Below are 22,838 nucleotides of genomic sequence, written 5' to 3'. Positions count from 1 at the left end.
GTGGCAGGTGCAAATTGCTCATTTGTAAATTGCAATTTAAAAAGGTCTGATCCCGTTTTGGATACTGCATGCTCTGAACTGATATTATGATACACTAGGTTCTACAATAGACTCTAGATTCTAGAATCTTTAAAACGTTCAGACATTAGAGTCTCTTCGAAAATCACTAATTGGTGTTTGGAACTATCTTTATTATTTATTATTTTAGCGCTCACACAGCCCGGGGGCATCGAGGTGAAGTTACAGAATTGTTTTGTTGTTGTCTTAGTTTCATATTTATAACGCGCTTAAATACCCAGAGGTTTCTAAGCGCGGACCCGGGGATTGAACCTGTGTTGCTTCGTGTCGTCTTGCTTCCAAGGTGAGCACGTTGCCACTGAGCTATCCTCCCGGGATTTTACTGCACTCCCCTGTAAAAGTTTGGACGATGTCCTCTAGGCCCTACCGAACAATCACTGCTAAAAATGTACAGCTCCTGGCCCCAGAAGTTGCTATCAGAAGAGCCACTGACGATGTAAATGATTCTCATTTAGATTCTGTTTATTTCATATGTACTTTATTTCAGCTTTCCGCCATGAAAGATGCACCTTTTAACAATTCCAGCAGATACGAAGATTTAAAAACTTATCAATGCCTTGTACTAACAAGATAATTCATTAAAATGAATCAAATTCATACACTAAAACTTGTAAAACACAGTCACATAATAATACTTCATTAAAACCTATCATTAAAATCAAAATGGCTCATTTTAACAAATCGGTTCTTCTTGACCATGTACAATGAATATATTTAGTCACACAAAAAACAATGTTAAGATTCTCTGACTATTTGCACATTTTCATTGCCTCCTCATTTCCACGGATCTTAGATAAATTAAAGAGAGGCTTTAACTATATAGCCCTCAGGGTCCTGGACCCTTCGCATGGGAGCATAACATGGGTAATTGTTTTCCTCTCCATACCTGCAGACAGGGCAAATACTGCAACCAATGACCTTCCAAGAATAGGTACATTTTGCCATATTCAAGGTAAACATTTGAAATTTCAAAAAGTGCATGTGCATATGGGGGAGACACTGAATCCAAGAACATCTTGTACCTAAAAGTTAGTTTACAATTCCATTCCAGATATTGAAGGCCCATGAATCACTGTAGGCATGAGGTCTCCATCCTATTGCAAAACAATGTAATAGCTGCCGGTTTAACAATAGCTTAGGAATGAATACTAATTCAGTTTCTTTAAATCAATCTCTTGGGTAGATCCTGAAAACGTGGTGTGATTCTAGCCCCTGAAGATCAGAACTGTGCCGCACTCTGGTCATTCACTGATCTCAAACTATCGACCATGGTAAATCAGTGAATACATGACTCCACCTCATTCGAGGAAACTCAGTCCACGCAAATTGTTGGCCTTCCCACAAACCTCATCCTGAAAGTAATCCTTCATGTAATTATTTAATGATATGATATGGCATTTGTAAAGCGCCAATACACAAGTGTTTCAAGGCGCGACGAGGCGGGGAGGGGGGAACAAGGGGAGACAGACAACGATCCTACTAGGCCAGGTGTCATTCAGATCGCGCAAGTGCATGGGTAGCGGGGACGGGAAAAGTGCGAGGGGGAAAGGGAGAGGGGAAAATGCAGTACAGGGTTAGTAACGAACAAGATAAATAATAAGGGCCAGCTGGTGGCAAGTGCAAGATAAGTGCAGACAAGTGCTGGGAAGGGGGGCTGTAGGGATACAGAGACAGTCCCGCAGTGCAGGGGTTGCCAGGAAGGCAGTGCAGGGGAGAGTGTCTGGGCCAAGGACCGAGAATGGTGAGTGACCCAGTTGCTGATTCAGTACAGTTTCAGTGATTTAGCAGGGGAGAGGGGGTGAGAAAGCAGAAGCAAAGAGGAAGGTTTTGAGGTGCTTCGGAACCGGAGATGGTTCTCCTCAAGTTTCAGGGAGGCAGGAAGGCTGTTCCAGAGGGAGGCCCCTGCTGCAGAGAGAGATCTCCCCCCAACTCGTTGCTTGGAGAAGCGGCTGACCCTGAGTGAGTTGGAGGCGGATGAACGAAGTGCTCGAGAAGGAAGATATTTAGGAAGGGAGAGTTGAAGGTATTTTGGCCCCAGGCCCCAGAAGGCCTTGTGGACAATGCAGAGGGTTTTGAACTTAATCCTCGCAGCCACAGGGAGCCAGTGTAGCGATTTCAGTCCTGGAGAGATACGGTCCCTGGGCTTGAGGCCAAGGACAAGTCTCGCAGTCCTGTTCTGGATGAGTTGCAGAGGGTGGAGAGTAGAGGCAGGAAGATTTAGATAGAGGCTTGTCCACCCCCACCTTTAGTCTATCCAAGTGACCAGAAATCACTTGGATAGACTAAGGAAAGTTTTCTATCTACTTCCACCTCTGCTATTTTCAAAATGGATCTTAAAATTTCCTGACCATCAATCATTTATTTTTCCTTGCCAATCAATGCGCTTCCAGGTGCACAAGTTATAATTATCACTAGTGTAAATGACCAACCAACACCTTTAAGCACTGCTGAGACAGGTAATGTGTCGACCCATTGTCGCAATGTCTCTTTGTTGAATCATGAGTACTGCATAACATGCCTCGGCTCAGTTAACCATGCTAGTTTCTTGAAACATACCCATATGAGTGATAATTATATTGCTTTCAATACAGTTTGCAATTCCATTTCAGGTGTGCTTGCCTGTTATGCTTCAATTTGAAACCAGAACTTGGCTGCTACATGACCACACATTTTGGCCATCCAATTTCCCAAAAGTCTGCTTGATGTCTCACAAGCAATCACTAGTTAGTACTTGCTCACTAGTGTTGCAGCCCCTGCATCTTGATTTCCTATTCACATGTGCACAGGTTGGCGTAGCAGAAGCTTCGCTTTGTGTCCTATCCTGATCATTGTTATAAGCACCAATCAGAATTCATAGAACTCCGTCAGGTGGAAGGCTGCCATTTTCCAGGGGTCTTTTTACAGCGTGTCAGTGTTGGCTTCTTGTTGTGCAAGCAAGGCATTTCCTATGACACATAGAGAATGTGACCACTCTGCAATAAAGACATCTTACCTTACTTCAGAAAGAAATGGGGCAGGCACGTCTGTGTGCACGTCGCAAGGACATCTATATCCATACAAACTGTGATATTTCAAATCAAGAGTACACATGCGTAATATCAACATTTCATTGGAAAGGATTTATACCAGAAAACACTTTCAAACAATATAGTGCAAATTCACTACCTCCTTGGTCCTGTTGGGTATTTAACCACAGGCTTAAAATCCTGCACAGTCCGGTGCCTACAATAGAGGGTGCCACAAGGACGTGGGTGCACATGGTGAAGGCAATAGATGGGGCTTGTAGAGGATGTGGATGGACATATCTTCAGCCGTAAATCAGTTTCTACTGGCCCAAGTGTCCATTTCACTGAAACATATTTCCCACGGGTGACATCTGCATCTTTTAACGAGAAGTGTGTTGTCACCTAGAGTAAAGTGTGTGTCGAATCCAAAACATTTGGCATAGATTCCGGCATATTGTAAATTGTCTTATGTTCGTATGCAACATCTCAAAGCCAGATTTTCAGAGCAGGTGGTTTTTTCTGTCTTCCAAACACAGTGCAGCAGTTCTCTTCCAGATCTTGACCTAGGGTAGACAAGAAACATCTACTTAGATTTGTTTTCACACATTCTATTCTATGCTCTGGCAAAAACACCTCGAGCTAGATGACATAGGATGAAGGGTGCTCAACAGCCTCAATGGATCCATTTATCACATGTATCAATAGCAGCAGAAGTGTGTTATGAGAGAGCTGGGACAAAACCTCCCCAAAAGTGACCTATAAATACTTACTTGTATGGGAGTGAACCTGGCCAAACACACCCTCCCAAAGCATGCCTGTCTGCCATACAGCATGTCATGCCCCCCACTGGACACCAAAAAATATAAACAAATATTTTTTCTATTTTGCACTTGAAATAGAAAGGTTTAAAATACTCCTCTGCCCTGCTGGCCCTTACTGGTGGCTCACTGTGACTAGAGGCCGCCAAATTGCATCTTTAAAGATGATGTACACCTGCATCTCTCATTTGAGGAGGTATTCTAAACCTCTAGATCTCCGATTTGTATGAATAGTTTTAACAAGAATGAATTATAGTGATGATGGATGATATCTAAACAATTCCTTTCTGGTGATTCTTGTCATCTACATGTTAACAAAGACAAACAAATTATTTACCCAATTTGTTAGGAGACCTGTTGCTTCACACCAGGGGAGCATCTAGCAATTTGTGAATTAGTTTATTTGTAAGCCTTGGTAATATTACTATATGTAAAGGTCACAAAAGGCAATCTTTGTCAATTCAATGAAGATTTGTGGGAACAATATTATCTACTTTATATGTGGTCACCTTATTTACAAGCAAACTGCATTATTTGTGCATTCATGCTCTGATATACTTCCTGGGTCAATGTACTAAACTATAATTGGGTCATGTTTGACCAGACATATGTTCTTTCGGTGCAGGGTACAGTGATGCGTACTCTATTTGCCCTGTCTAACGCTAGCCTGTACAGGGTTTGGTGGGGAGAAAGACAATGGCACTGGTCCCAAAGCATGCAGTAATGTGGAAATGGAAGAAGGATCACGGACGGCATACTTCAGTAGGCTAAAAGATAACCTATTTAATCTCAGATTCACTCATTCCATAAGTAAGATGTAAGTGGCATACTTGGATTTGCCCATTAGTTTCATTGACAGCTCATGGGTCTGCACCATTGATTCCTTCTTTCCCTTCTCCTTTTATGAGGGAGAAAGGAACAGTCTTCCTTTTTGAGCTTGCAAATGACCCCAAAGTCACCAAACCATCAAACAGATGCACCAACATTATCCAACCCTTTTCTACACCTACATCAGGACATTCTTTACGAGATTTTGAAAACATTGCTGAGATGATTTTGTGTGGTTCCACTCTGGTAAGCACCCAAATATATCTCTGGCAGCTCTGCATGATTCCTTATTGTATTAGCTGCAAGGTGCTCTATGAATGATATCCTAAGCATGGAGGTCTATTTTGAGTTCTAAAATACCTTTGGTCATGTGTTCAACCTAGCTTCAGTTGGCTTTTTCAGTTTTTATAGTAAACTCCTGGAATTCCCCATTACCATGGTTTTTGGGAGTCCAATGTATACTTAACTAAAGGTTATGCAATCACCTCGTTTTGTTTATAAGAATTAATACCTTTCTTGCACGGGAATGCAGGGCCGGCCTTACAGGGATGATTAACTACCCAGATGATTTTCTCTTCACTGGGCCTGCTAACCTGGAGGTATGCCAATAGCTAGCTCACACTTAACACGGATAACTAACATTTTAGAAGTGCCGGTCACAGAGGACAAGAAGCAAATGGAACTCTGCCATTAAACCTAAGCATCAAGCTGAACACACTTATACATTTCTACATAATTCCTACCTGCCAACAGTCTGAATGATGGTCACCTGCTGCCTGCGGAATAAAACTGCATACATGGGCCCACAAATGTTCACCTAGACATTGCTACCTTGGTATGGAGGAGCAGACATACGTAAGCAGGTTACCCCACCCCCTCAACTCAGATGTACTGGACACATGAGACTGTGCCATATCGAACACCAGCCATAATACCAATACCGCAGCGAGTATTTGGGAGGCAGTTCCCATTGTGACAACAAATGTATCCCAGAGTTGATGTAAGCCTGCAGGAATCACTGCCTGAAGGTATATAAGACAGAACCAAGCAAGAGACCCGGTGATGTCATAGAAACACGTAATGCAAAGACACATAGACAACCCTGATGAAGAAGCAAGAAGAAACATTGAAAACGAGGCATACATATTAAAGAATGACGATGAAGTTGAAGATATAATGTGAAAAACAAGTGAATGAAGAAAGAAACTAGATGCAATTAGAAGTCAAATACCAAGAAGCACAACTGATGCCCACCAAGGTCAGCTATCTAAGTTCCAGATAGCATGTGTATGTAGGATGCATTCTCTCGGACTAGGTGCAAAAAAGAACACTGATGGTGCCGAGCTACAAACAATCAAAACACAGGAACAGCTTGCAAAATGGACACATTCATGGTCTCTTACCACGTGATTTAAAGGCTAGAAATAGGATTTATTCTTGAGCTTTATTCTTGAGCTCCAGACAAGAAAGCGAGTACCTTCACTCCCTCTGAATTCTGAATTCTCAGGACAAGAACATTTTGCAAGGCCAAACTACAAAGAGAAACTTGTGGCAAGAGGCATGGGTGATGAGAGATGCTCCGCTAATTGGGTGGTAGGACAACTCTCTGACGTGTTTTTCTGCACCTAGTTCCTTGGCTTATGTCCTGCTAACAAACCAAATGTTCTAGATGGGGTGCAAGTGTGCCAAACCAATTATAGGAGTCTGTATACTGATGGGCCATATTGCATTGAAAGGCCAATCAGCTGCTGTATAACTGAGGTAGTCTCAAGCTGTCCACCTCATAGCAGGCATCCAATAACAAGACTATATCCTATATGATTGTATACTTAGATGTGTCTCTTAACCAATCCCGACCCATGATAGGTTTTTGTAAACGTAGAATGACATCATTCTGACGTGCATTAAGGATAAAAAAACAGTTTTTTAAACAAAGATTGTTGAGAATGAACGAATGACCGTTGATGTCTGCTATATCTCACTGTTTTAGATAATTGTTAATAAAACAGTAATTTTCCATCTTCTTGCGTTTGTCCGATTATTCTGGTGTAATCCCATACACCCCAGATATGTGCTCCCAGCGCGAAAGCTCATCTGGTAGCGGTGTGCATGGTTTCAATACAAACTAGTTTGGCTTCAGAGTTTCGGATAGTTGAGCATCCTCTACCATTGTCCACTAGGCTGTGGGGTTTCCTGTGGGCAGAAGGTGGGCAGGTGCTCTGCGGATGGAAGACAAAGTGGTCAGATTGGAGGAGGAGTCGGTACCAAATGCCTCAAGTTGATTATACAGATGTAAGTAGACTGATGAAAATGACAAATAAGAGGGGTGGGATTGTGATATTTGTGTAGGAGAAATAATTAGCAGGATTTTTGTGTAGGAAGAAGATGCCTGGATAAGCCTATTCTCAAGGAGATAGAAGGGACTGTTTCAAATTCGGAATATTGGTGCTAGTAGAGCCCCTGGTCAGTGAAAGTGTTTGTCACAGTGCTTTCAAATTTCGACTCTGCAATCCATTAACACGTTGCTGCCATTTCATGGTTAGGCCAGCAGATTTACGTCTTTTGCACTATGTTTAGATCCAGTGTGACTCCTGATACTTCGTAGCTCACTACAGAGCTTACGTTCAGCTACCTGCACCTGTTGGTCAAATAGGATAGTACTTCGCCGAGATCATTATCACTGGCTAATGCACTTTGTACTTTTTTGGAATATTAGCACCCTTGGAGGGTATGGCAGCCAATCAGGTAGCTCCAAACCCAGGCTGAATCTACTGATAAGCCTGGGTTTGGAGCTAGCTGAGTGGTCACAACACCCGGTGCTGCTGTTTTCCCTCCTCCCCTGCCACCCGCTCCCCAAATCCAGCACCCCTACTCCTTCCCCCAAATCCTCCCTCCCCATCCAAATCTCCTTAACTCTTAAGGGCTCCTCTGCCTGGGACACACGGCTTCCTGTTGAAGCCATGGAAATGGAAGCGGAGCTCCGGTGGAGCCCCGCCTTCCATTTCCATGGCAACCCTGATTCTCCCCGGCCGCTGCTGTGAACAAAGCAGTGTAGGCAGACTTTTTGTTTCTATTACTATTAGCACCTTGAGGGTTGCCTGAAGTTGCTAATAGCAATAATCCTGTGTACTGCGAGCTTCACTGGCCCAATAACGGAATCCAAGGCCTGTGGCTTGGGCCCCGGGCCTTTACTGGCCAGTGAAGTTCGCAGATCGTGGGAAAATTGCTTCATGATTATGGAAAGTTTAAATGATTGTGGTTAAGGTTTTAACATTGTTGTCTTGCTATGGATTGTGCTTACATGTTTCTAGATATTATTTCTGAGTTTGTAATGAAACTTGTGTGATCAGCCGTTGGTCTGCAAAGGCTATTATTCACGGAATTCACACCTGAATACAGAAAAAAAGAAATGGCAGAGTTGTACTACAATAATAGATTGGACATTATTGTCAGCTTTCATTAGCACTTGGAAGAGGGCCTCACTGCTTTTGTATCTTGAGTATGGAAAGAAGGGAAGACAGTGTTTCTCCCATTTATTTTGTGGCCAAGACCAAAGGGATTGACCGGCCCCCTAATGGACTCAAGGTAAATAATAGGGTGGCCCGCCTGGACTCAACGTCTAGAAGGACAAAAGATAGCAGAATATATATCTTCCTGGCAATATTAAGGGATTTAATTTAAGGTTCAGCAAAAACTACATCTCCAAACCTTTTTCATTGTGCATACTTTATGGATTTGATTGTGGCCACAAGAGTGAGCAAGGTAACGTCCACTAGGTGCCATGGGTACAGAAATAGAGTGGCTCAGTGGAAGCACTATTTGTTAAAGAAAGTGAGATGGAAATGCAATGCTTGGCTCCAAAGCAGATCTGAGTAAAATGGATAATTTGCAAGTTACATTTTTTATTTTCAATGCATATCATACAGATGTGACAAACATCATTAATCATCCAAATTATCACAATAACACAAACCTAAATGAATCTGGCATATAAATAACGCTGAAAATCAACTATTAAAACTATAACTAAAAGAATTCAAGAAGAGAGTAAAACAGAATAGAAGGAAGAAAGGAAGATAGAAATCGAACAAAGACCGAGAACCATAGAAAATTAACTGTATAAAATGGATAATTTGGATGCCATAGACGTAAATGTACCATTTGTAACAACAAATGTCCCTCGGGCTGTGCATCGGTTCAACAATGTTTAGACTATGAGGACGACATGATGCCGAAAGGAAGAACGGAAGTTGCACTACAGAAACCTTTGGATGGGTATGTGAATTTTATGACATCTTGTAAGATGCATGTCAATAGATCAAAAAAAAGTATTACTTTATCAAAGAAGTTTTAAGACGATTTAAACATTTTATGGGAAAGCTGTTGGGTTGTCCACAGTGAATAATTTTGATTATCTACAAATTAAAATTCTGATACAAGATCCTGGTGCCCACAGATTGATTGTGTGGCGACTCGTATGAACCAAGCAAATATGGGAAGTATGCGCTTCTATTTGTCAGAGTGATCAGATGCTGGCTCAAGGCTAAGTCATTAAGTATTGCCCGATATGGTGCAGGGTTATGGGTTACTAACAAGCTCTCTCATTTGTCGATAATTGAACGTAAATTCCCGAAATCGGTATTGGGAGTTGCATCGTCGACTGCTGAGGGTCTATTGCTTTGTGAGACCGAGTTGATCGAGGTGTCATCGAAGCCTCAATATGCTCTTGCCCTTTTACAGTTGTTCATGTGGGCGTACGATGAAGCACACCTAAATAAGATAATATTGAAGGATGTATTGAAATTAGACAAGACACAGGATATAGTATGGCTATCTTATGTTGAAGCATGCCTGACTCCACTGAGGATAGGTTATCTTTTTTTGCATCCTGAATCTATTGATATCAATTCTAAAAAACTGTTGAATCAGGCGATAAAACTAAAGCATTCATTTATTTGTTAGTTCCTGTGAATAACGTAAACCATCTCATAAAGTGAACCCCTGTACTGAAAATGAACATGGGTCAAATACTCTGTTCTATGGAGTTTCTTCCACTCATGAGGGTCTACATCCAAGTTTTAGCTCACTGCACCCTTCAGAGAGGAGAAATGTCAATTTGATTATCAGTCTTTGTCCCACCCACAAGGGCAGTGCAGCACCGAGATGATAGGCAATTCTTCTCTGAACAAGAGTACCATCAGCAACCCCAGACACGTGTTTCGGTCTAGTCGGGCCTCATCAGTGAGGTGAAGCTAAGCCTCTCTAAGACACAGTGAGCAAGGGGTCCATGTCTGGATTACCCTGGGTTACTTAGGGTGAAATCCCAAGTTTTACAAAGTTACACAGGAGTGTGGAAGCCCCTCTGTGAAAGGTAGTGAGCTAAAACGTGGTTGCAGAACCTCCCGAGTGGGCACCTTCCCATAGAACAGGTTATTTGGCCATGTTTGTTCTCAGTAGGGGGGCTCCCAGACCTTTTTGTGCATTTTTGGGAACTTTGGGTTTCACCCTAAATTACCAAGGGTATTCCAGACATGGACCCCTCACTCACTGAGCTTAGAGAGGTACAACTTCAAATCACTGATGAGGCCCGATTTGTCCGAAACACGTGTCTGGGGTTGCTGTTGATACTCTTGTACAGAGGAGAATTGCCTAGCATTTTGGTGCTGGACTGCCCTTGTGGGTGGGACAAAGCAGATATGCAAAAGGTAGTGTGAGCTAAAACATGGTTGTAGACCCTGCCGAGAGGGCACCTTCCCATAGAACAGGTTGTTTTGCCGTGTTCATTCTTGGTAGAGGGGCACCCAGACCTTCTTGTACATCTCATAAAGCATATTTACTTTATCAATTTATATCTCTCAAGGCTGAAAATTATTTAGCTCTGGTGTTTAATTGTTATGCAAGAAAACCGATAAAATGTCCATGTTTTTATCAAATTCCCGTATTCCTAAATACACAAGCTTGGAATAAGGAACAAACTATACTTTGTAGATGTGTGATTGGCATTTTACGATATTTTCTATGTTTTTTATTTGTTTCCAATGTATGAGTTTGGTGAATTTTAATTCAAATCAACTCTAATTTACTATTACTTCAGTCTGTTTCAGTTGTGCTTGTAATGGGATAACTGACCATACCCAAAATCAGGTATCGGGAGTGGAAGAGAGGACATCTAATGAGAGAAAGACATTTGCAAGACATTTGCCCCATAACAGAGCCTGCTGGAATAGGCCTTTATTATAATAGCATAATTGGCTTGGTATTAGAAATCTGATTTAATGCACGTTAGTACTTAAAGCAGACACAATTAAAGTCCACGCCACATACCATTTAACTTAAATAGCATTTGATGTAAAATGTAGGAAACTACTTACCAAAATAGTGCACTGTTTTTTGTCTTTTAGAGCACTTCTTCCAAATAGTAAACCCCAGCAGACAGAGCAGAACCAGAATTACTATCAATGCTATGGCCCCTTCTGGAAATGATGTGGAATTCCCATCTTCTGAACAGAGCAAAACCATTCAAAAGAGTTAATGACAGAGAAATACGTCTTCTGATTTATAGAAAATGCAGGCACATACTGAACAATGGAGCAATGCCCAGGCAAATAGCAGTGCACAGAAGCTGCCTTGAATCTGATGAATGAGCAAGTGTTAGAGTGAGTGATGTAACAGTGCAGAAGGAGGAGACAGGCACAAAGGTGACATATGTGTGGGCAAAGACTTTTATCCAGTGAAAAAGAGAAAAGAAAACCTACCTATCCCTTCCTCTGTGAATGGGGGGGGGAGTTCACTGCTGCAACTAAAATATCTAAGGTGACGTCAGTATTTCTGTCAACACAAAATGTCTACCGTCCTGTGTCATGAAAACCTTGCTTATGACCCTGACACTGGAAACTATAACTAAAGTAGTATCATGCTGGATGATCCCAGGAGAATGACTCCCTTCTCCTTGGTTCATGTTCCTGGTTTGTTGTAACAGTTCTATTCAGTTCAAAACAGTCTTGTGTCTCACAGGTTGTCAGGGGGAACAGCTCCCATGCCCTGCTAGTAATGGTCCAGACAATACTGGCTCACTTTCCATGACAGTAGAATCCCAAACACTCTGGTGCTCCCTCTTGGTGGGTCAAGAAAATGTCTCCCTTTTCCAGATGTATGCGTTTAGATAGCCTGGGGTTATGACTCCCTTTCCCAGGCCCCTTTTTGACCATAGTGCCGGTTTCAGTTACCTGTTCTTTCAAACAGCCTGGGGGAATGACTCCCTTTCCCAGGCCATCTTGGACTTTACTGCCATTCCCGACACAGGAGAATGACTCCCTTCTCCTGGTATCTTGCACTCAGTTCTTCACAATGAGGTGGAATGTCTCCATACACCTGGTCCTCTCCATATCAGGCTCCACACCTACAACACCGAATGCTAGTTTCACCTCTTCTTTGACTTAGCCCATTGTTGGGGTCCTTGCCCCTTTTCTGATAGTTTCTGATGGTTTGTGGCCTTGAGGCTACCACCAACGCAAGGAAGGCATCCTCGAATGCAAAAGTCAAATTTTCTTTTCTTGACCCTTCTCTGGTGGTCAGTGATTTTGGTACTATCATTGACACAAGGAAGATTTCCTCTCATGCAAAGTTCCCTCGTACTTCCCTTCAAATTAGGGGACTGGTGCCTCCCCTATTTCCCCATGTGCCGATACTTGGTTGCCAGGACCCTCTTGTGCCCCCACTGGTCCGCCCACTCTCTCCTGTACCTACTGGGATGCTTCCGCCACTCTCTGGTGTCTCCTGGGGATTTGCACTGGCCTGGTCGTGGTCTTCGGCATCTTCCGATGCGGCTCTGCGGTCTTTGGCTCCTTGCAGTATGAGTACCTGTTTCGGACTGTGTGGTTCAGCTCCTCCTGGAGGCCATGCTACTGCCTTGCCATCTTCTTGCAGGGTCTTGTGTCAGACTTGGTATAGACGCATATCCTCCTTCGACGGTGTCCTGGTCTCCAGCCCTTTGAAACTCCAGTGCCAAACAACTTCCATGAACGCTGTTGTTCCGGCGACAGCTTGCCGATGTGTCAAGTCCCTCTTTGCTTTTTAAAGTCCATGTTTCTTCCTGAAAGGCTAGAATGCTCCTCTGCACTCCCAGAAGTTCTCTTCCTACATCTGTGCATCTTCTTTGTGTTAGTACCTGCCTCCCAGGGATTCTTCTTTATCTCAGTATAGGGGTCAGTAAATGGTCAAATGCTGTAATAGCAAATAGAAGTGCTAGCAAGTGGAGGTTGGCAAAAAGATAGTATAGGGTTTGGAAAGGTTAGGTTTGGAATGTTGTGCCTAATTCTACCCAGGTGTTCGTCCTTCTCTGCAGGGGGCGGGGGTGGGAGTCCCAGCCCATGAGATCCTCCCGCATTGTACCACCTCCAGGGGGACTGTAGGATAGCAGCCTCACCTCCCTGGCCTCATGGAGGGGGGCTCCCCCTCAGGGAGAACTGGCAATATCTGATGAATTGTCACAGTGATTACAGTTATATAGTGCCAAAACAAAACAACTCGTCTTTAGGCACCCTCTTAAAGAGTTGGGATCTAGTGCTCTCATTGCTGGCTGAAGAATTGGATACCCCAGTTTACTTCTGACTTCCCCGTTTATCCAAAAAGAGTTATCCTGTTTCTCCTCTGAAATTCATTTCGAAATTAAAGTAAGGAAAACATAAAAAATACTTTAAGTTCAAATGAAGAAACAAAACATCGTACATTTATAATTCTCTAAGGATGTCTGTGAGTACAGGGCCATATCATATGCATGCCCAGTAAGTGTTACTCTGAGACACAGCACCTCCTCATATACAATTCTGTGAGGCGCCCCTCATATGGTGGGGAAACACTATCTGTAGAAATGAGAAACAGGGCAACCTATTGAAGTGACAAATGTTGCAGATGTTTTAGTCTCACATCCAAAAACTGAGGCTATCTGAAGGAGTATATTTGGTTAACTGTTACAGACACTTTAATGTTAAGGTGAGTGCTGTAAAAAATGAAATGAGTAACAAGCCCAGTGTAAATTAAGTACTTACTAATTCAGGCAGACAACAATTTTATCAGAGACATATGTGTCCAATATAAAGATATGTGGCCATTGTTAAGTTACCAAAATATTTTTTGATATTACGCAACAAAGACAGGAACCCCCAGAGATGCTATTTGGCCCCTTTGCTTTTCTTGTCGGGGTATTTTGAAAGAGTGCAATAGGAATGAACCAGACTGTGAATCTTGGAATGATAACCTTCTATTAGAAAATAACTGATATGGGTTTTTTTGGTTTTGCTAATGTGCTTGCTCTATATTTAAGTGGAGCCAGTTTATAATGTTAGTACAATTAAATAATTTCCTTTTTAGTAGCTTCTTTTTTTAGTAGCTTCATGTTTTCTCTCAAAAGATCCTTGCTTCTTGGAAAGGGTAATGCTTAGATTAAAACTGATGGTCTGTTTCAATTATGAGCACTAAGTCAATGTTTAATTTTGCATGCTGGCCACTAATTGGTTGGTGAACAGCTGTGGAACCCACATTTATCACAGTATGGACACAAAGAAATGAGCAAAAAATAGAAAATAAACACAGTGGTAGAACTTGCAGGTTGGTCTTCTGGTCCCTTACAATGTTTGCAGAACCCTGGCACCCCTGCAGAGCTTATCAGCGTCACCCTCACCTCCCATCATATGTGTGGTGTCAAGTGCCGGAGATTGGCCGGTCACGTGACAGGGGCGGGGACAAGGAATAATAAAGGAATCACCGGAACTGACGTAATTACGCCAGTCCGGGTTTATGCACCATCACGAGCAGTTGTGATTTGTCCATGCGCAGCGACGCGCTGAGCCATCAAGAGGTTTTCTAACGCCCCACGGAGCGGCATATCAACACGCGAGGAACAAGAGGCCGCGTAACATTCCAGGAAGCAGAGCCTCAGTCTCATACCTCCAATGTTCTAACACACGGCCAGCTAATATACAAGGAAGCGGAGCCTCGCTTCCACACCCCCAACATTCCAAAGCTGTCAACAGAAATGGCGGAAGAAACAGAACCTCGTTCTCAAGCCACAACGTTAATTGGGAAGCACAGAAGCAGTCACGGCAAGCAACAAGGTCCCCAAACAACACAGGCCAAGGAAACAAGGCTGGAACTATCATATGATATTACAAATGCACAAAAGCACCAATCCGGGACATTGGTGAGTGTAATCAAGCCAAGAAGGACACTGCTTTACCTCCCATCTCTCACGAGGGAAACACAACAGCGCCAACCATGTTCAGCGCTGAGACAAGCCCCTCAAGGACAGGTGCGATCCTGTCAGCAGGGAGAAATACCAACCCAGATCACCCCGACCCAGCGCTAACCACCCTCATGCGTCCTTTTGACCCCTTCACCACAGGAGCAGCCATTCGGTAGGAGATCTGGCTATAACTATTTGAAATGCACCTCGATGCAAGGGAGATCACATTAGCGAAGAAGAAACGCTAATTTCTTCTACTCTATATCGGAGCGGCAGCACTACGCCTGTTCAACGCGATCCCGACCGCAGAGACGCAAACAACTATGACGCTGCAAAGAACGCACTCACCAACATGTTCAGGCCTGACCTCAATCCGGACTATGAATGCTTTCATTTCTGCATAGCCAGTGTGAAAACGAGACAGTGGACAAATTCCACGAACGTCTACGCGAAATGGCAGTCAGCTTTGAGTTCCCCAACGAAGAGTTCGCCATCCGTCTTCAAATCATAAATGGAATTTCATCTGAAAAACTGAGGAGGACCATCCTATCGGAGAGGAATGTACGCCTTTCCCGAATCCTAGAAATGGCACGCCTGCGCGAACAAACAGAAGACCAGGTGGCAGTAATCGAGGCGGCAATACAAAGACTCCCGCTTGACAACCCGAAACCAACGGAAGACGTTGCAGCCATATCGAGCCACCAGAACACCCGAGAACAAGGCGAGCGAAGAGGAAACACCACTAAACCCCAAACGCTGCAAGGGAGAGACAATGCATGCAAATGGTGCGGTGGCCCATGGCACAGGGGAGAGTCTTGCCCTGCAAGGGGATCGACATGCTGCAAATGTAACCACCTTAACCACTACGCAGCAGTCTGCCTAAACCCACCAAACAGAAGCGGTCGAGAGCAAACACCGCAGCAGACACAAAAACGCTGGAAGAAATTCGCTCCCTGAGAAACACCCCACCAACCAGGCAAGAAAGGGAGGGCGAGAGCAGTAGAACACACCAGAGATCACCAGACACAAGTGAAAGCGAAGACAGTGAGGACAGCACATCCCCCAATAGAAGGGACCAAGATAAAAGGGGAAAATCCAGCAAACGAGTGCACCGCGTACACCTCATCTCGGCCGTAGAGCCGCACCGGTCCAGACAACGAAAGAGGTCATCATGCACTGTCATCTCTGACCGAGAACCACTGCGCGTGGTCATAGACACGGGCGCAACCGTCAATGTAATGCCAGTATCAAACTTCACCCAAAGCCAAACTCCACGAAAGGAAGGTCAGACTATATGCATACGGCTGCAAGTAACCTCTGCCGGTACAAGGGTCATTCAGATCTGACTTCGCCCACAACAGCCCCATGTGCCAAGCACGAGTCTCCGTCGTCGATGCTAACTGCGAAACACTGCTAAGCTGCAGAACTGCCGAGAAGCTGAGACTATTCCACTTTGCCTTCAACATCCAATGCAAGGAGATCGACGATCTACTAGAACAACATCACAAGGTATTCCAAGGCATCGGGTGCCTAAGGGGCAGATCCATCAAACTTCACATTGACCCCACCATCGAACCAAAAGCAGTACGCCATCGCCGAGTACCATTCCACATGAGGGAAGCTGTGGAAAAAGAACTGGACAAACTAGAAAAAGCGGGCATCATAGAGAAAACATCAAGGCCGACCCCGTGGGTATCCCCCATGGTGGTCGCGAAAAAACCCAAACAACCCAACGCAGTACGAATCTGCATTGACATGATGGCTCCCCAATGTAGCCATCAGGAGCGAACGCCACATCACACCGATCATAGACAAACTTATTGTTGACCTAACTGGGGCAACCATATTTAGCAATCTTGACCTTAGGTCTGGCTACCATCAACTTAAACTAGCCAAGGAGTCGAGATACATCACTACGTTCTCCTCCCACCTCGGACTGCGGCGCTACAAGCAACTAAACTTTGGAATATCGTCAGCCGCCGAAGTATTCCAGCACGAAATTCGGAAGGTCCTCACCGGCCTGGAAGGGACAACGAACATCAGCGATGACATCATCGTATATGCATCCAACGAAGGTGAACACATCAAGCGCCTTGAGGTGGTCCCACGCAGGCTAGAGGAAGCCGGACTGACCCTGAACACCGAAAAGTGCGAATTTGGAAAGGAAGAATTCAGCTTCTTTGGATACATCTTCAACGCAAAAGGGGTGTCGCCGGATCCCGCCAAAGTCAGCGACATCAAAAGCACCAGGCCCCCACTATCAGCCACAGAAGTAAGGAGTTTCATGGGAATGGCAACGTACTGTGCGAGTTTCATTCCAGACCTCGCCACCATTGAAAGTCCCCTCCGCGAACTAACTAAGAACAACCAAAAGTGGAAGTGGTTACCTGCCCACCAACAAGCATTCCAGCAAATCAAAGACACTCTATCTACATCCACAACAATGGCCTTTTTCGACATCGAGAGACATACAGAACTCCTAGTCGATGCCAGCCCAGTCGGACTTGGAGCCGTGCTTACCCAGACTGACAACGATGGAAACGTCCACCCAATTGCTTTTGCCAGTCGTGTGGTAACCAAAACGGAACAGAATTACGCACACATAGAAAAAGAGGCCCTCGCTATCCTGTGGGGATGCGGACACTTCAAAGTATACCTGCTGGGCAAACAGGCAAAAGTATTCTCAGATCACAAACCACTTATCCCAATATTCAGAGGATCGGCACCCCATCCACAAGCACGCATCGAAAAGTGGATGCTGCAACTCCAGGTCTACAACATAGAGGTGGAATACCGACCGGGGACGGACAACCTAGCCGACTAACTGTCTCGCCACCCACGGTCCGCCAAAGATCAAGAAGAACACCACGCGAGGGAGACGGATGAACATGTGTGCCACGTGGTAGCCTACGCCCGACCACAGGCTCTGACCCTGCGAGAGATAGCTAACGAGACAGACACCATCCTAACCCACACCATAACCGCCATCCAATCAGGGAATTGGAAGAACTTCCTCACCTGCATGGCTCAGCGCACCGCAGCCACCCAAGTTAAACTTCTTCACTGTTCGGAATCCGCCACAATCTTACCAAAGCCCCCAAAGGGGTAATACTCAAAGGCCACCACATTGTGCTACCCACGTCATTAGAAGAAAGAGCCCTCAAACTAGCCCACAGCGGGCACCAATGTATCGTGAAAACAACAGCATACCTAAAATCCAGAATGTGGATGGCCAACATGCAACAGCGAGTGATGGAGCTGGTGGGGTCCTGCGCGGCCTGCTAAGCCACCCAGAGAGCTGAGAACCCAGAACCCATGATCAGCGCCCCGAGAAGCAGCAAACGGTGGGAAGCTGTCAGTATTGATTACTGCACCATTGCTGGAGAAGGCTACCTACTTGTCCTAATCGACGAATTCAGCAGGTATCCCGAAGTTCAACACGTGGCATCCACCAATGCCGAGACCATGACACTCGCATTGGAGAAGATATTTGCAATACACGGAATCCCATCAAAAATCAAAAGCGACAATGGGCCGCCCTTCACCAGCCAGGAACTACGCCAATTCTTCCAGGATCTCAACGTATGACGTAAACGAATCACCCCAGGATGGCCACAGGCGAACGGTGACGCCGGGTGATTCATGGGGTCATTTAACAAAGTCATCCGCATCTCAAAGGAAAGGGGTCATTCATGGCTGAAGGCAGTGTATCGATTTCTGAGGACCCACAGGCAGACCCCGCACTCCTCGACAGGAATCAGCCCAGCAGCACTCATGTTTGGAGTGCCCATAGAGGCAGAACTCCCCATACACCCCAGGTGGGTAACGCCTGAGCCAGATCTTCCAACCATAGACGCCAAGAGAAAGAAACAAAATGAACAGGAGAGCATTTCTTGATGAATCAGCCACCAGGAGCTAGCACCGGGAGACACAGTCATCGTCAAGAACCGAGCCACCCCCAAGAAAATGTCCCTCAACTTTGGATTCTAGCCTTGGACAGTCAGTGCTGCGAACCACAGCATGATCACTGCCACCAGGGGAAGTGAGACAGTAACAAGGAACATTTCACACTTCAGAAAAGTACCGCCTGAGCTATGGAAAGAAAGCCCGAGAGCCGCGAGAGAAGGTATCGAATCGCCCTGCAGACCGCAAGGCCAAATGACACCGGGACTCTATGAAGGGCCAAGAGAACCAAGGACACCCCACCAGCAAGAATTGGAAGTCCAGCCCGAGAACCCTCCGGCGGACGATTCGGAGAGAAGCCATCCCCGATATAACCTGAGGGAAAAGCCAAAACCCTCGCCCTGCCTCCAAGGATACGTGGTGGATGGAATTTACCAGCAGGTGAGCCTGCCCAGATGAAACCCGAGAGACTAGAATAGACTACACCTGTTATGATGTGTTGTTGTTAAGTGTTATGAAAAATCATTCCAAGTTGGGAAGGAATGTGGTGTCACGTGCCGGAGATTGGCCAGTCACGTGACAGGGGCGGGGAAAAGGAATAATAAAGGAATCACCGTAACTGGCGTAATTACGGCAGTCCGGGTTTATGCACCATCACGAGCGGTTGTGATTTGTCCATGCGCAGCGACGTGCTGTGCCATCAGGCCTGGCTAGGCCTAACCCAGTGTCGGGCCCCTGCACCTGCCTGCACCCGCCTGCCTGCACCCGACACCACAATATGGACAATGCCCTCTCAGGGTGACATTTCAGCAGGACAAACACAATGACAATATGTCTCCAAATACCAAGCCGGACCCCACATCACGGAGTCCGTTGGACACTGCTGCTCTCATTCTACTTTTAAATACAAAAAAGCACTCCCCCGTTCAAATTGTTGGGGTTTGTGCATTCTGGAGGTGCAGCCACCAACATATCACCGACACCACTGCTACAGAGACGAGAGAGAGAGTAAAGGAGTATCAGAAAGCTAATTCTGATGTTGGCATGACAACTGGATATGCTGTGGCATAATTGGTCAACACACTAAATGTTATTTCTTGTCCATTAAACCAATGTAATTAAATAGTGGTTTTCAAAGCTGAAATGGCGTAGTGATCTTTCTATTTGCAGCCAGAGGGAGTTGGGCTATATCCGGGCTACTTCCTGGGCATAATTGGGCTAGATGTAGGTTTCCCTTTCTGGACACTCTTACCATACACGCGCTTATTTTTGGAGAGTTGCATTAACACTGACAACATACAGATGGGATTTCTTATGAGGACATCTGTTTGTAGTTAGTGGTACTGCACCTCGCAAATAAAATAATTTGTGAGGATATCTGTAAGTTGTAGTTCACTGGAGATGTGCGTTACCACTGACAAATGTTTTCTTCTGCTCACAACCTGTTTCCATTTCAATTTCATATTTCTCTGGGTCTTGTTTATTTTATTTTATTTTACTTTTTAGAGAGGAGCAGTACCACTGAAAAGATACAGACGTACTCATGAGATATCTCAAGGTGATTTCTTATGAGGACATTTGTCTGATGTCAGTGGTACTACGCCTCTCCAATCTCAATGTGATTTGAGGACATATGTATGTTGTCATTGGTACTGCACCTCACCAATAAAATAGGTTGTGAGGACACCTGCAGGTTGTGGTTCATTGGAGAGGTGCAGTACCACGGACAGAATACAGATGTCCTTGTAAGAAATCACATTGAGATCAAAATGGCAATATAGGACAACTATGACCAAAGGCTGCAATTATACTTACAACCAACAGATGCACTTTTCCTACTCCTGCTGTCCTGCCCCCCTTGAGCAGTTCTTCCCCTGTTCACTCCTTGCACTCTCCCCTCCTGCCCCCTCTAGCGCTGTTGCTCCAGCCACTTTTGTGCTGTGGATCAGCCCCCCTGGCGCTGTTGCGCCGACCACTTTTCCCTGTCACTGGTACTCCATCTCTCCATTTGTGATGTCACTCCTTCCTTCAAATGTTGCACAATGCTCCTGTTTACTGTTGCTGGCCCACCTTGCATTTATTGGATTTTTTTTGTTTTTCCTTGCGTTGCCTTTTATTTCTTTTTCCCCACCCAGAGTGCTTTTCTCACCCCCACTGCTACCATTAATTCCCTTCCATGCTGTCATTTCTTCCCTCCTGTGCTGCCATTCCTCATTCCTTCCCTCCATGCTAAATGTAAAATGCAATAAACAACTACAAACGCCCAAACTATTGGCGCTGCCAATGCTTGCTTTTATGTTTGTGCTGCTGGTCAACAATGGCTTGGTTGGCTCTAGCAAATGTGCACCTGACAATGTGACTAACTCTCACCCGCAGCAGAGAGACACCGAGTGAAACAGAGCGAGAGAAAGAAAGAGGAAGCGAGTGCAAATGGAGAAATAGTGGGATGATAGAAAGACAGTTGGCCTCCTCACGACCCTGCCGGTCCGGAAAGAACAGTGGCGGAAAAACCGCTGCCACTGTTGTTTCCGGACCAGCTGATTAAGAGTCCTTACATCACCCGCCTGCAGGTGCAAATGGAAACACCGGCTCCGTCATAGACGGAACCGGTGTTTCCATTGTCCCCATCCCCATGGAGTCCTATTGGTAAGAGACAGAGAGAAGGTGAATGAGAATAAGACAGAGGGTGACAGAGAACTAAATAAGACGATGATACAACTTGTGCAGAGTTTTTTTTATTGGAAATTCTGTGCAATTGTATGCATTTGTTTTAAAAACGTGCTAAATCAGACATGAATCAACATTGCACATATAAGGGCAAACTGTATCCATTCACTACAAAGAACCATCTGCAAAGCCAACAGATTTTGGATGCCATGTGTTAAGTGCAGCCATAAATGTCCCAATTAACTTCTTGACATGACTAAAGGACAGCAGGAAAGTTCACACCATCACAGGTGATAATAATATATTGATGTTTTTAACAGAACGTATGATCAGGTAAAACAAGCATTGGCAATGCCAACTGTTTGGGCGTTTGTGTAGCCATGGGGAAAGCACTTGCCAGTCGCTGCCGTAGTGCTATTAACTGGCTATTGATGGTAGCAGGTGCAAAATGGTGCGAGCACCTTGGCATCTAGTAGCAGTGCCTGGCAAATGCCTATTACGAATACATTAGCCAAAATGGATGGTTTGCCAATGCTTGTTTTTAACAGGACTTCAGTGAAGGAAATGCATAGTGCTTATTAACCGAGTGGCTGGTTAAGACATTTTCATTACACCAGTAGCAGGTTTACGGCTCCAATTAAGTCATTAAATCTCAGAAGACTGCTGTGAAAAAATACTGGAAGGAACTTCAAGCACAAAGTTTGATGGTAAGGCTCTATAATTGTCCATTTATAATGCGCTTAATACCGAAGCCGGTATACCGTGCCACCCCCAAACTAACAAAGAAAGAGAAAAAAAACATGTCCACCCAAGTTTGTTTATTTTAAAATGTTTTTATTGGCATTTCTTAAAATAACATAGTGCCATCAATATGTATAGTTGCCATCATATAGCATATAACACAAATTTAAGAACATTAAAACCAAACAATAACCAACAGTAACTGTCTCCAAATGCGTTTCATCCTATTAGTTTACATCCCCCCAGAGTGGGGTCATTTTTTGTAACGCATTCCATTAGCATTTGTATTAGGTGCATACAAATAGTACAAAGTTACCAAAAATAAAACGTCTAAACTAAACAATGACAGTCTACATATGGAAGGTTCATCCGACTCAGATGGGCATGGTTACAGGTAAGGGTACAATGTCTCAGGAAGTGAAGGGGGCAATGGTCGAGGGGACATTGTCTCTGTTTCAGTGCTTGGGTTCGGGTATAGCAAAATAATAAAGTTCATCAGGGGGGCTTATGATCTGCACTGAAGTGTATGTCTCGCAGGAGGGCTTTCCAAGAGTCAAA

The 22,838-nt window shown here is 44.7% G+C and overlaps 1 protein-coding gene across 2 annotated transcripts in view; it reads right to left on the bottom strand.

Moving 5' to 3' along the window:
* Window positions 1–534: 534 nt before the first annotated feature.
* Window positions 535–22,838, bottom strand: part of LOC138525777 (nectin-1-like) — a 71,854-nt gene continuing 49,550 nt past the window's right edge. Inside the window, exons 4-5 of one of the 2 annotated variants that reach the window (XM_069635979.1) lie at window positions 11,101–11,229; window positions 535–3,646 (exon numbers count right to left, since the gene is read on the bottom strand). In XM_069635979.1, coding sequence (XP_069492080.1) covers window positions 3,570–3,646; window positions 11,101–11,229 — 206 coding nt within the window. In that variant the 3' untranslated portion in view covers window positions 535–3,569. The remainder of the gene's footprint in view (window positions 3,647–11,100; window positions 11,230–22,838) is intronic. The other variant, XM_069635980.1, reaches the window with a different exon arrangement.

Source organism: Ambystoma mexicanum, chromosome 7p (assembly GCF_040938575.1).
Source record: "Ambystoma mexicanum isolate Mex_15411 chromosome 7p, UKY_AmexF1_1, whole genome shotgun sequence".
Taxonomy (NCBI): Eukaryota; Metazoa; Chordata; class Amphibia; order Caudata; family Ambystomatidae; genus Ambystoma; species Ambystoma mexicanum.
This window is presented reverse-complemented; position numbering and strand designations above follow the sequence as displayed.